Raw genomic sequence first — 13,965 nt, 5'->3', positions numbered from 1 at the left:
TGCGGAAATTCGACGGCAACGGGAACGGCGAAAGCTGGTCAACAGGACCAACAGCGCCAAGACTTTATGGTGGCACGGTTTGAGTCGAGCCAATCATAGATCGAGCATTAGGAATCGAGCACAGGCCAGGGGCCAAGACGACTGGGGGTGTTCGGGTGACAGGCAACAAAGCGCCTGTTCTGAGTGGTCAATTTGGCACTGAGTTCTCCCGAACACCGAGACCCGTCGCGCGAATCGGCCGAAACAAGCATGGGCAATAGCCCATCATGACCACGCCATGGGAAATATTATCTGGGGAAATACGGGAAAGGCACCCACGCATCTCAGATTATGTCAATGCAATTGGATTAGATCCATTGCCGATTCAAGATGGTATCTCCACAGCGCCCATTACGTCACTGTGCCTGCCATCTTCCCATCCTTAACCCAAGCAGAGAACTACACATTACAGTTACCTATCTCTTAATCCTTCTCAGCAACCATGGCCCTCACATCCGCGACCGCTGCCCTCGCCATCTTCTTCAACAGCGTCCTTTCATCCGCCTCGCGATACTTCTCCCAACTATCCAGCCCCTCCTTCGCCTGAATACTCAGCGTCTCATACCCCTGCTTAATAACCTCAAACACTTGCAGACTCGTCAACTGCGACGCCTTTTTAGGCCCTCCCCCTCCCGCTTTCCCATCCACCAACATCTCCTTATAATGCTGGCTAACCTGCACCAGTGTCTCAATCGAATTACTATTCCTCTTGGCCAGCCCATACGTGTCCCTAAACTTAACCAACACTTCCCCGCTCTCGACAACCTTATAAAACAAATCATCATACGCCACCGGAGTCGGCAAGAATGTTTCCCCCGCCGATAGGCCCAGGGCAATCAGATTGACGACATGATCCAGTAGCGTATCAATGTGCGGCAGGTTCTTCAGGTCCGCCGCGTATGACGTCAGGAACCGGATCAAGGACAACAGACTCCGGAAGAGCTCATGCCAATGGTACTGCAGCCTGGTTCGCGTCCGGGACATGTAGCTTATGATCCGGAGCAAAATTCCCACGCACAGGGTATACAACCCCACATCAAGTCTTCGGCGCAGGTTGTGTGTCAGCGCATCGACCATCGTATCCATCACGGCTGTGGCGAGCACCCTGTCTCCACGGATGAGTGGAAGGTAAGGAGACCGTTGCCGGCAGAGACGCACGGAAACTTTGTGACCGTCGTCCGAGGAGCAAATACGTTTGCAGATGACTGGGTCTTCGATCAGTAATCGAAAGACCATTAGGTTCAGGTGGGTGTAGAGTGTTGTGCGCTGGGAGAGGTGTGCGTGTTGCACGAGATAGGAGGTGAGGGAAATGAAGGAGGAGAAAGGAGCTTCGTCGCTGGAGTTTGGGCTGCTTTTTGCGTCTTTGTCGGCTGCCGGGCAGGTGACGAACTCGAGGCTAAAGAGCTTGTTGGCGTGAGTGAAGTCGTAGGTGGCAAGGAGGACCGCGGCTTCGTGTCCTGGTCTGTGATATGTCAGCCCAATGCTTCCCCTAACTGTCTCCAAAAGACTTACAGCGTAGCAAACATCTTCTTCACCGTCTCGGCATCATACACCGGCTTCGGCGTAGGCTTTCTCCCCGGCGCAATTGCCCCCAAGCCGATCTTGTTGAGCGTTCCAGCAAACGACCACCCTTCGGGTAGATCATCTTGAATATCGATGTATTGTGCTCTCAGATTCTGACATGTCTGCCCCACACTGCGAACAATCCCCCTTATTACGCGCTCGTTGACAAAATCGGCCAGGCGCATCTGGTATGGGTTCTGGAACTCGAACTTGTTGTAATTGGCTAGTAGGCCCAGCAGCATGAAAGCCGGGGATATCCTTGGCCCGCTGGGTGAAGGGGAGAAAAGGATATGGGATTGGATACACTATTCCCATCCGTCAGCATAGCTCGCTTGCCATAAAGTGTTGGAAATATGGGGCACCAACGTTTATTATCGCCTGAAACAGATCCCTCTGAATAAAATAACTCAGCAGGCTTGTCTGATACGCCCCGGACGTAACCGCCAGCGCGACCTCGATCGCGCGATGTTGGAGGTCGGCCGTATACGTGCATGTCGATCTGCTGCTCACCACCCTCTGTCCCTCCTGTTGCTGCTGGTTGATATGTCCAATCCGGTTAGGACAACACTCCTGCGGCGCGCTGATCCGGCCGTTCCGGATGATCGCCTCGAGCGCGCCGATGAAGTCGGAGAAGATTGCGTCAACGTGGTCCAGGCCAGCAAGCAGCTCGATGATGTCGGAGCTTGGATTCGTGTACTTTTTGGAGAGAATGGAAGTTAAGAAGGTGCTTAGGGTCTGCGCGCATCAATATTGTTAGCTCCTATCCCCTGATGTGGTGTCGTGGTATGCCTGGGGTGCTCACCTCCAGCGCATGCAGATCAGCCACGCCATATGGACTCCTGAGCGCCGCAACGGCTTGCGCGAAGAACTGGCGTGTCTGGGAAAGACGCAGGTGCAACAGGTCGGCTGGAGCGATTTCGTCGAGCAAGGTGCGCAGGCGTTGGCGCTCAGGGCGCAGCAGGAAGAATTCCTTCCAGAAGCCTTCGCTGCGGTCGCTGTCATCTGGGTCGTCCTATTTACATTGGAAAAGGGGTGATTAGCCGGATCCTTCATCGTTTAGATCGGGCGCATGCGACAGGTAAGACAAACCTATCAGTAATCAAACAGTCAGTTCTCCAGACATCCAAGAACCAAGTAGAGGAAACAGCGAAGCCCTCACACCTTGAACAAGCTCTCATACAAATTTACAATCTTAGGCTGAAACACCTCCGGCCGAGGTTGGTGTGTAAGAGGAGACTGCTCCATCATCACTGGGGACAGCGGCGCTCCTCGGGGATTTGGAGTATTGCTAGGATGACGGGGGAGCAGGAACATTGAGCTGGATCAGGGCGGCTGGCGGATCATGGATGGGACCGGTTCAACCGGGACGAAGGTGTGGCTGTCTTGGTTGTCGCGTGCTCACAAGTGGGTGTGATTACGTATCGTTGTGGTGGAGAGGTTGCCGTTGAATTGGGCACGGCCAGGCCAACCGCTGTCGCCGGCACTTTGTGATAGCAAAAGTGATACGAACGGCTCGGGACGTTAGCGTAGCCCGCTCACTCGGCGAAAGCGAACTACTTCTTGCCTGGTTGCTTGGATCGAGATCCTGGGCGCCAACAACGGCAGCCAAGCGAGGCGCAAAAACAGCCCTGCAGCAGAACGCCAAGATCTCCCGACCAATTTAACACAGTGTAACGAACACTGTCTTACCCGAGTTCTCGGAGACGAACTTCACGAAAGCCGATGGAAAAGTGACAACTCAGCAAGTCAGCTCCTGTCATTGGGTTGCGCAAAACCTGGAGGAATCGAACTATACCTCGTGGGCATGAGTGGAGTGGAAGATGACAGAATATTTCTGGGATGAAAAAAAAATGCAATGCTACCTGTTGATTACGTACAGATCTGGCGTCGGGCAGCGATGATGGGGCTGGTATTTGACATGGCGATGACAAATTCTAGGGAGAAAGACCCATTACTAAAAGGCAGTTTCGGGCAGGATTGACAAATTCAGATGCAATTGGTATGTCAAAAAGAGGTTGGGGAGGCTTCGAAGGTATGCTAAGGTTGCAAGTGAATTATGTTTGCTATCATTTCTCGGCCAAGTCATGACCCTGAGCCTCACAGCTAACAATGGCGCCAGGATGTCAGCACAAGTATACCATGGTATGTAAGTAGTTGATAGTGATGTAGGCAAGCTTGCAAGCAGTTCAATGTCCGTCCATTTCCAGTGTGACGAAGAGTCTCTCCCAAGCAAAGCAATCGATCTGTGAGATCGAATTACTCGTCCCTAATAAAACTCTTTAAATGATCAGCTCCGAATCTAGGTCTCTACCCGGTGTTAAAATCCAGTCAGAGAATCCCAAATGCTTCTCGTGCCCATCCCCAATGGTTTTCTTTTCCTTTTTTCACCCATTCGTCAGAATAAGCCCTTGAAATGTGCGTTAGGAGTCCCCGAGGTAAATCAGATTAAAGGTTGTACACGAGAAAAAGACGATGTCAGAAAGGAGTCGTAACTAGTCCAGCAATGCCATGACCTTCGCCAAGAATATGTGCGACGATAGTAGCAAGAAAAAGGAAGACAAGCAAAAAAAGACCGAAGCTCAACCCGCTAGGTAGCAGAATGCAAAGGGAACCTTCATCCCATCAGCCGAAGAGAAAAACAACCCTGTGGAACAAGAGAACCGAAATGCCCGCTGAAATCGACCCAAAATGACTGCTTCTCAGAGTCCCCAACTGCCCTTCCTTTCTTGCACACCCCATGCCAGCGGGCTGACAGCATTCAGATCCGGGTGCTGTCTCGCCCACTCCCAGATATACTTCTTGAGCGCCTTCCACCGGGGACACCTATCCTCTTCCTTAACGCCATCCATCTCGGCATCCAGAATGATATGTCCCCTCGCCTGCTTCCCGTTCCCCTCACCATCGCCCCACAAACTGTTCATAATCTCCTCGTCGTCCCGCTCCAGCTCTGCAATATCAATCCTGCTGATCTTGCTCAACTCCTCGTCATAGAGCCGTGCCGTTGCAGGATACCCGAGCGAGAGGTAGTTATATACCTGCGTGACGAAGCGATCATCAAACTCGGCCGCAATCTTCTCCTCCAACTCCGCCGCCTCCTTCTCCTTCCTCAGCTTCTCGTCCAAACTATGTAAATTCTGCAGCATATGAAGTCCCTTTGGCTCATTATTCTTCGTCCGATGCTCCGGGTGTGGCGGGTGTCCACTCATCCCATTCGCCGAAGAAGGCCTATTCAACGTCGTCGCCCTTGTCGCGCCATCCCCTGAGGAAGTCGTACTGCTAGCTTCATCTTCACTCAACGTTGGCGCCGACATGCCAAACTCCCTAGCAAACGGATCCGTCGGACTACCCAACGGCTGCGGTGTGCTGATCAGGGCTGGCCGCTCCGCGGGCGCCACATGCTTACTGGGGTCCTCGCTGTAGCAGTAGCCGTGCCAGAGGCCATGTTTCTCCGTCGGGTCGCGGTTCTGTTCTTCCTGGGCGCCCGTATCCCACAACGGGCGGGGGTCGAGTTTCGTCTGCTTAGGTGAGGGACACCGCGGGAAGACGAGGTCCTCACCCAACAGGGGAGGCGACTTCTTGAGCCGTCTGCGATGCTGCTCGCGGGCGCGTTCCAAAGACATGTCGCGCTCTTGAGGAGGGTAGTATGGGTTGTATGGGGCGTGGTTGCGGAAGCCTGTCTCGGGCGGGATGCGCGAGGCCGGCACGACATAGGGCATGTCGCCTGCACGGCCGGCGGGGGCCGCGGGGATGTAGGGCATATGGCTTTCACCGACGGGGCGGATGGGGGGCAGCTCGGGGGGAGGGATGTACGGCATGGGAGACTCACCAATCGGCCGGATGCCAGTGATGGGCGAGTCGGAACGCAGGAGGGGCATGTGCGACTCCCCGATTGGACCTAGGCCTATACCGGCAGCTGCTGACGAGGGCGGCCGGGTTGAAAACCAACCGTCTGAGGAGCTGGCGATTGACGTCCGTTCTCGGCTGGTCAGGTGGATGGCGTCGCTGGGGGGCGTCCCCAGCGACATCTTGTCTAGTTCCAGGGAGTCGATGCGGTCAAGAGACCGGAAGCGACTGCTGTCCCGAGTCCGCTGGCGCTGGACCTTGAGGGCATGCTCCTGCATCTCCTTGAATGCCCAGCTGAGATCCTCCTCGGACGAGTTTCTCCTCGAATGGAGGTTGTTCCTCGTCCGGGGCCTTCCCCTGGGGGGAATGTCATCGTCGGAGGAACCTTCTCGCATAAAGAAGTGTTCTGCTCCGCCAGCTCGCTGGCCAGCGTTGGGGAACGCCGCTAGTGCAACTTCATGGAGCTTCCTCTGAGCCTCCCTGGCCGCGACGTCAAACACGCCGCCGGCAATCTCATCATCACAGGACTCGCGACGGGCAGGCCTATCGTCTTGTAATGCACTATCTGAACCATCGTTGTCTGTGGTCGTGGTAGCAGCAAACCTCTTTCTCGCCTTAGGTGCATAGATGTGGTTTGTGTAAGGGGTAATGTCGGTCTTGTCGGTAGGCCTGGTCGCGGGCCCTTCATCACCTGCACGATGCGAACGTCGGACCGAGGACTCGACGAGCTGGGGGGCGAAGCGGCGCTTCTCGCGCGCTGGGGGCGGTGAAGGAGAGCGAGGGGAAGGGCTCGGGGTAAGTTCGCAGGTCGGAATGGTCTTGCGGTAACGTTCAAAGGTCGTCTCAATTGGGATGGGAGCAAACCGCGCCCGCGGCCGCTCCTTTGCATTGGCCATCGAGGAAGTCACTTGATGTCTAGGGGAGGTGTTATGGGGCTGTTACACCATGCGATGGCGAACGAGTCGATGTGTCGACGATTGCTCGTTTGGGCGCGCCGAGACGATGTTGGTTGGTTGACTGCTATTATACTTGGTAATGGAATAATCCTTTGTGCACACAGAGGTCAGAAGGTATGTAGGGTCGCGTCAGAAGGTCAGTTCGTGTGCTGTTGGTGGGATGAGAGCCTGGTAGAATGCAGAATGTCGGAAGTCGTTGCTTTCGGCCTGTCGATATCGAGGGAGATGGAGGTCTTGAGTTGGATGGATGTGAATGGTGACAATTCAGGATCGTCAGGGTGCAGACAGACCGGAAGAGGGAAGTCTCGTCGTCAGATGGAATGCTTTGATTTCTTGGAATGCTACTCGTCTAGACCAGAGCGATCAAGAATCAGCTTGAACAGCTGCCAGATCTCGGTGCAGCATGGCACACTAGGGCTGGGTGATTGTGTGAAGTTTGACAGCTTGGTTTTGTAAGTCGACTTATTTAATGTAACCTGGACCCGACCGACACCAAACAGTGCCGCCAGGAACGATACCCTAGTAACCCTACCACGCTACAACGCAGCACGCAGGAGCTTAGCGTGGCTGCTTGGTACCCTGACAATGGGCAGCCAGTGGGCATAGGACAGTGGGAGAGTGGGGGGTCGGGTGCCAGCCGAAGGCGGTCACAAGTTACCGAGCTCTTCGCACGGTGTACAATAGCCTGGGTACTTCTGTCATTGACACCAGCCAGAGCAGCCCTCGACATGCAGACGCAGTGCTGCAGACATGCAGAAGCGCTGAAAGCGCGCGCACGATAGTCTCTTATTTTTGTGTGGGTCAAATGACAAACTTCAGCAGAGCTGACAGAGCCCAACGTCTTGAAGACTATCTCGCTGCGACGCCGCAAGTTATCACCAAGGTCGCTGCTGCGGGATGGCAGGGAGGGGTACCGCTAAGGTCACGGCACAGTGCCACCTCGTGTTGGAGAGTAGCCGGCCGCGTGCCTCGTGACCCCACAGTCAGTGACGTGCGGGAGGCTTGAACAATGGCACAGCACGCTTTCATTTGCCGTGTTCTGGAAGGAGGTTGGCGGCTTGTGCCTGGCCCATAAAGGAACCATCTGACAGCACTGTGCGAGCAGGTGGTTACACACGCAGCAACGCTTTTTGTAGCTTTTTTCTGCAAGTTTTGCCATCGTCTGTCTTCTCCAACACATACGATCTTGATGGAGCACATTGGGCTTCTGTCAGCTGTTGTCGCTGCTGTTACTCTGCAGCTCAGGTTCCTGGCAGCTCTCTACAGGCATATGCCCAGCTGTTTGTACTCCTTGATAGCTCTGTCAGTTTCTAGATCGCATGGCTGTAAGATACAGTACTTTAGACAGGTTCTTACTGATAGCTGCTTCGTATCCGGTGCCGGCCACAGAGCTGTCTTGTCAGGGGCAGAGAAATGTCAAATAGACAGGATGACAGCAGGATTCGACTCATCCTTGGCTGCTATGTATGGAAGCAAATAGCGCTGTGCTAGCCGTAAATCGTTCTTCGGTTCTCCTTCGCTCACCTCAAATTCTGAATTTAAACTCCATGTCATCGATATTGAAGAGGCTTAGGAGAAAGAAGAGAGTCAAAGTCTGTGATGACGCATCTAACTGGCCGCCATTCAACAAATCGTAAGCATCGATTCGATAGCAACACCAGCGCTTCAGGCCCGCAACAACCCAACCGGATATTTCCAAAATTGTCTTCGGCCCGCCACCAATGCATGTGCGGGCACAACCCCAACGATGGCGCGCACGAACACACAATCTGTTGCAATCACCATTTCTCCACTGATCAAGTGACTGCTGGCATTGTTACGGTTTACCGTCCATGGTCCCTAAACCTCAAAATGAATGGCGATGACAGGGCGACAGACATGCCACGCAGTTAACTCCGCAGTCCTTATAAATGGGACAGTTACAGTATGGAATGAGTTTCGCAACTCGGCTGCAGTTTCTGGCTTGGTTTAGTTATGACTTGCTCTGCGAGAGACCGAATTGCCGGATCCGACCAGACGGCTCCTGTCTTTGTCTCGCCACCACTTGCGTCTTCCGTTTCATCTCGCTGACTCCGATCGGGCACCAGCCGAGGCTAACGAGCCTATGGCCACGAGGACGAGGCTGTCAAAGCCCGACATTCTGGCTGCTTGCCATTCTCAGTGTGGTCTGCGCTTGCAGGGAAAGGTTTGTCGGGCATTGCCCTATTATCCATCGCGCAATGACAGCCCTGGCGGCGAGGACTGCTGACCTTGAGGCTCCTGACCCAAATTTCGGCCATGGCCATAACCCCCAAGTGGCTTTGCTGAAGCTCGCGTTCCCTCCCCCCCCCCCCCCGGTGGCGTCGACCTGAAGATCCAGCACCCCACGCGGGATCCGGGAGAAGCTCCCGAAGTGCAACAGAACAGAAGTAGGCGTTGCTAGTTGCTGTTGCAATGCGATGACTGAGAGGTTCACCCGCCGACACAAGCGACAAACAGCGGGCAGCTCCCCCGCTCTACCATCCCACACCGCTCACCTGCATCTCTCCTTGCCCTGCTGCCCGCCGCCTGCCTCATTGGCAAGTTCTGCTATCAGAGGGGCTTTTATCAAAAGTTTTACTCTGCTGTTACACACTGGAGATGTCGCAATATCTGCTCCCGCTTTGCGCATGTAGGGTTCGGGCTTTACATGCAGCACATAGTCCACATCCGTTTCCGTAGGCCGCCGTTACTCTATTCACTTGCGACATCCCCTTGTCCACTGCGAAAGTGAGGTGTGTCCGGGACGGAGTACAACTTCTTACATAACCTCTCACCGACCCATTTCAGCTCTTCACCCGGAAACCGACTGCTCACTCCTGAACTGCGGCACCGCTTCTCTAAATGACAGGCTCTCCCTTACACCGTACCTACCCTATAGCAGGAAATCTTGCGAATCGCCGACCGTTCCGCCAACTGCCCTCTGCACGCCATGCAGCATGAGACGCGATCCCCCCTAAACTTTTCTATTCTCGTGATACCAGCGGGTTTATGTTTATGTGATACTAAAACGCAGGAACTGTGAACCGACGGGATCCCATTGGATCTATGACAAAGATGCTCGGTTGACCCTCCAGCGCTGGCTGGCATGCGCCATGCGCTGTCCCACACATGCTTCAAGGCGCTTGCAGACTTGCCCTGCGATGGTGGATAATTGTCATTGACCGCCTTTCGGGGTTCGGCATTTGCCTTACACTACTTGTAACTTTGCTAGTTCGTAGGCTTGCGGTGTTGAGAAGCGCAAGGCTGGTAGCGCGGGGCTATCATGCAAGGGGATACAAGGCCTTGCCCTGCATCGCGTATCTTTACTGCGTTCGCTTGCTCGCCGTTTCTTCGCACATACTTGCCCTTGATGAGTTCATGCCTCAGAACCTGAGTGATGCTTTCTGGTGGCGTGGTATAGCGCCGTGCTTAAGGTCGGCGCATTCCGACTTCCACCCTTCTGTACCCTACTCTTTGGATACAGAGAAAAAGTACCTCTCTCAGTACACTTCCTCTGAGCGGGCGCGATTGAAACGGTCAGCACACCACCTGCAGTTTCTTGCAGTCATAATGGTGGGTAGCACTTTTTCAGGGGTTTTGCAGTGGTGAGTAAAAAGTCGATCGGGTCACCTGAGCCCCAAACATGGAGTGATTCTTGCTTAGAGACTTTTAGGATTCAAAAACCGTCAAGTTGTTTTTTCCCACTCACACACCAAATAGCTTCCCCGAGCAGACAGAACATCCCACATCCCTCCCCCCCCCTCCCCGGGGCCTCTTCCATTAAGCTTATCCCGCTCTCGTTGCCCAGCCCCAACGGCGCCTCTTCTGCGGAGGGAACATTCCTGGGGCAAATAAAACCCGCAACAAACCCGCAAAACCGTTTCGGATTACCAATTTGCTTCTCCCAACTGAACCCAACAAAGCTTACCCCAGATCTTGGGGTCTTGGCTCGTCGGTTGCGCCCGACACCCCGCGGGGATTCTGGAGATCATCCAAACGTATGGGGTCGGATGTGGAAGAAGTCGCTGAATGGACTCGAGGTCTTGGCTTGGCGTGCAAAGATGACTCTATTAGCTAACCAGCATTCTACCGCTCAGCTCGGCCAGCGCCAACACGGAGGAGCCGAGCCACATCTTATATATGTGAGTGGTACGTGATTGATCCAATGACCACAGTTAGGTGCCATTGCACATGAACATCTCCACAGGAGATCCAGGGACAGTTATAGATGCGGCTATGTCCCCGAGGCGGCTCGCTCGCTTACCGAGAAATCTTGCTCGCTCGCGAGTCGCTCGCTTTGAGTACTCGGTACGTAGTGTTCTGAGGGAGCCAAGGACGAATTGTGGCTAGAGTAGAGATCGAAGCAGCGAGAATGCCCTGGTAAGAGATTTGGTGGCGTGATACTCCGCAACCAGCTTGGAGCTTGGTAGCGAGCCCAAGCATGTGTGGGTACAAGATGCATTCTAGTATCAACACTGCCTAATGCCATGGCAAAGCTGAAGTACCCAATATATGGAATGTGACGTCTACCTGTTATTGTGATATAGGTCCAACCAGCTGATATAATGGCGTCAAACATGTCCACATTATCTAAGAAGCATATCTACACATCTCGTTGGGCATCAAGAGATCGTTTCCCAGCCCCATATCTTTGGACTTAAGTGCATGGAACACAATCTGGTTGCGAATTGACCAGGTACTTGCCGTTCCAACGGCTCATCTGATGTCAAAGATATGTCAGTTTACTTAGACCCGAAGCTGCGATGTCTCAGTTAACCACCGGAATTGTTGAGCACCGTGTCATATGCAAAATGCCTTCGGGGAGAGGGATAGGGTACCCGGTGAGCAGCGGACAAAACTCACTCTGACCGAACAGAGCTCGAGCATCGGAATATGATAAGGGGCAGTAAAAGAAAATCACCATATATCTCCCGATCTGATTCGGATAACCACCTTACACTCCTCCTCCCGTCGGAACGCTTCCAATTCGTCTCAAGCTGGGAAAGGCGCTCAACAGTTTCGGGTGACGGCAGAACCGCTGGGCTCTCATCAAACTGGCCGATGTCTTAAATGTAGATACCCAAGATAAGATATGGGTTACAGAAGGCACAGCTACGTCAGTGTCTTACTCAGACCGGTATCGGACTCTGACTACCAGCTGAAAGCGGATAACGGCTGATCCTAGAAGTTCGAACTCGTATCTGAGACCCGTCATCAATTCCTAGCCCCTGGATACCTAAGTCTTTGGCTACAACTTACAGTCTTTCATTATGGATCTAAGGGGGGGGGGGGGAGCCACACATGGGAGTTTATGGAGCTTATCAAACGTCAAGAAGAGCCCTCCGCGGTGCACTCGAATCTAGAGATAGAGCATAGGCTCGATGATCACCATACCTATCGGTCATCTATTACGAAGCTTGATAGCGCAGCTCAAGTTCCCAGATCGCAGTTGGATCCATGAAAGCACCTGATACGTGCAAGCGGGTTAGGTGTCGAGAAGCCTATAGTGTCTACCTTGGATGCCTATGAGCTCCTGGTGTTGAATTGAAGGGCCCCATCTCTCCGATGAATGCTGAAAAGCGATTACCAACGACCACGGCCTGGGCTCTCTCGCCGGGCAAGATTCCTGGGAGTTCCAGAATACCATTCTCAGTTTTCACCTTCTAGCCATCTATTACACTCAGCTAATACCAATCATAACTGAACTCAGAGAATTCATTGCGAACAAGACATATCACAGGGCGCAAGAAAAGAGACCAAGAATGTATACAGATGCAATATATACCTTTCCTTTCAGTCAGAATGCAGCTCAGAAAAACTATGCACACGAATTCAAACGCATCTATAATATATACACAGAATCCAAAACTCAACCATCACCCCCGGGTATCACTTCTTTTACCCCTCAAGGAATGCACTGGCTATACCACTCATTCTGCACCTTGCAGGTACCCTGCGCGCAAGTCGTCGGCCCGGTATACCCACGACCACCGCACTGGCCCCAGAGCGGCACGCTGTCCGAACCACCGCCGTTCGTGGGCGTGGGCTGGCTGGGTTGCGCCGTCGTAGTTGGCTGCTGAGGCTGGGGGTTGCTGGGCGCATTCGCGCAGGAAATGGGTCTCGGGCCAGGGATCTCATACGGGCGACCGCCATTCGTCGGCTGGCCGAAGTTGTCATAGATGTTGATGGTGATGCCGGGGTGGGTAGCGCTGTACGCGCCGGGGAAGGAGACGAAGTCGCTGCCGGTGTGCGTGCCGGAGCCGGTGACCTCGATCTGGGCGCACTCCATGTAGAACTGGGAGCCGCCAGGGGCGAAGGCGTTGTGCAGGGCAAGGAGCTCGACGCGCATGAGGTAATGACCAGGGGCGATGCATTGTGGCATGTCGAAGTAGTGCCAGCCGTTGTTGGCAATCATCTCGTCGACGGCCCAGACGCCGTTGTTGAGGCCGCGCTCGGCAATCTTGAACCATTGAAGGTTCTTATCGGAGGCCGTGGCGGCGTTGTCGACCTTGGCGAGGTAGACTTGGATAGGACCTGCAAAAGTGTTAAAAAATAAGCAGGCTTTGTGATATTCTCGAAAAGGGAGACATACCCTTGTGTGACTTGGCAATAGGATGATCCGGGTCATTGGGCCCAGCAGCGCCGCCGATCTCGTGACCCCACCAGGCACCAACGCGGGCGCCAGCCGGGATCTTGATAACGTTGTTGTCCTTGAAGACGATATTGGTGTTGCAGGCGAAGTCAGGGTGGTTAACGTTCTCGATGGGGAAGTTGCTGGAGGGGGCACGGATGCCAACGAGCTGGCCCTGGTCAACGCCGTTGACCGAGACGCGCTGGAAGATGGCGTGGGCGCTGGCCGAGGTGGCCAGGGCGACGAGGCTGAAGGGCTTCATGGTGATGGGAGTTGTCTGAGGATCGGCTCAAGAAGTGACTTTCTTCGGGCTGCTGAACACCGCGGTGGTGAAAATGGTGCGAACATGACATAACAGCGGGCAAAGAGCTCTTCATATACACCATCTCCCTCCTTCCTATCCTCGCCATCTCATCCACAACTCCGGGTCTCTCTCTGGAGACTAACGGCTCGTCTCCGAACATCACAACTACCTTTTCCAGTAACGGAGTTAAGCCCTCCAGGCCGAAACGGTCAATACCGGTCTTGGCGCGGACCCTACGAGCCGCCGATGCAAGGGTGTGGACCTGGTTTCCCCAGATCTTGAGTGCGGCAGCGGCACGAATGCGCCCTCGCAACCCGGATCTGAGAAAATCACAGGGTCGCGCGACCCCACAAGGATGGCACAGAAGCGTGGTACTGGGAATTTCGCTGGCCTGCTTTGAGAACGATGACTGGGCCGCTAGAAGTCAGCGCCGGACCGGATTCCGGTAGAGCGGCTAACTCTCAGGATCTGTTTCAGGAGGGTGCGGGCTCTTGGCGGTAGCCAGTTCCTGGAATTGGAGAATTCGGCTCGGAAGGCAACAAGATCGCCACCTGAATGCTATATTGTGCCCCGTGATGGAGGAGGACAAATACCGGTGGTGGGGAGGTTAGTTTTGGTTCTGTCAGCGA

General features: G+C 54.1%; 3 protein-coding genes across 3 annotated transcripts; all 3 read right to left on the bottom strand.

Moving 5' to 3' along the window:
• Positions 1-462: 462 nt before the first annotated feature.
• On the bottom strand, positions 463-2,847 carry CTHT_0000950 (uncharacterized protein; the record flags this gene model as incomplete). Its single annotated transcript, XM_006690585.1, has 5 exons — positions 463-1,501; positions 1,552-1,907; positions 1,969-2,337; positions 2,405-2,614; positions 2,791-2,847. 5 exons carry the CDS (start codon positions 2,845-2,847, stop codon positions 463-465), a joined length of 2,031 nt encoding a protein of 676 aa, XP_006690648.1.
• A 1,454-nt stretch (positions 2,848-4,301) lies between these two features.
• CTHT_0000940 (uncharacterized protein) lies at positions 4,302-6,341 on the bottom strand (the record flags this gene model as incomplete). The annotated part of the gene is made up of 1 exon (XM_006690584.1): positions 4,302-6,341. One exon carries the CDS (start codon positions 6,339-6,341, stop codon positions 4,302-4,304), a length of 2,040 nt encoding a protein of 679 aa, XP_006690647.1.
• Positions 6,342-12,306: 5,965 nt separating this feature from the next.
• CTHT_0000930 (uncharacterized protein) lies at positions 12,307-13,294 on the bottom strand (the record flags this gene model as incomplete). The annotated part of the gene is made up of 2 exons (XM_006690583.1): positions 12,307-12,935; positions 12,994-13,294. The coding sequence occupies 2 exons, from the start codon at positions 13,292-13,294 to the stop codon at positions 12,307-12,309; spliced, it is 930 nt and encodes a 309-aa protein (XP_006690646.1).
• Between the last annotated feature and the right edge of the window lie 671 nt (positions 13,295-13,965).

This window comes from Thermochaetoides thermophila (assembly GCF_000221225.1).
Source record: "Thermochaetoides thermophila DSM 1495 unplaced genomic scaffold scf7180000011806, whole genome shotgun sequence".
NCBI classification, from domain to species: domain Eukaryota; kingdom Fungi; phylum Ascomycota; class Sordariomycetes; order Sordariales; family Chaetomiaceae; genus Thermochaetoides; species Thermochaetoides thermophila.
The sequence above is the reverse complement of the archived record's forward strand: the minus strand, read 5'-3'. Positions and strand labels throughout refer to the sequence as shown.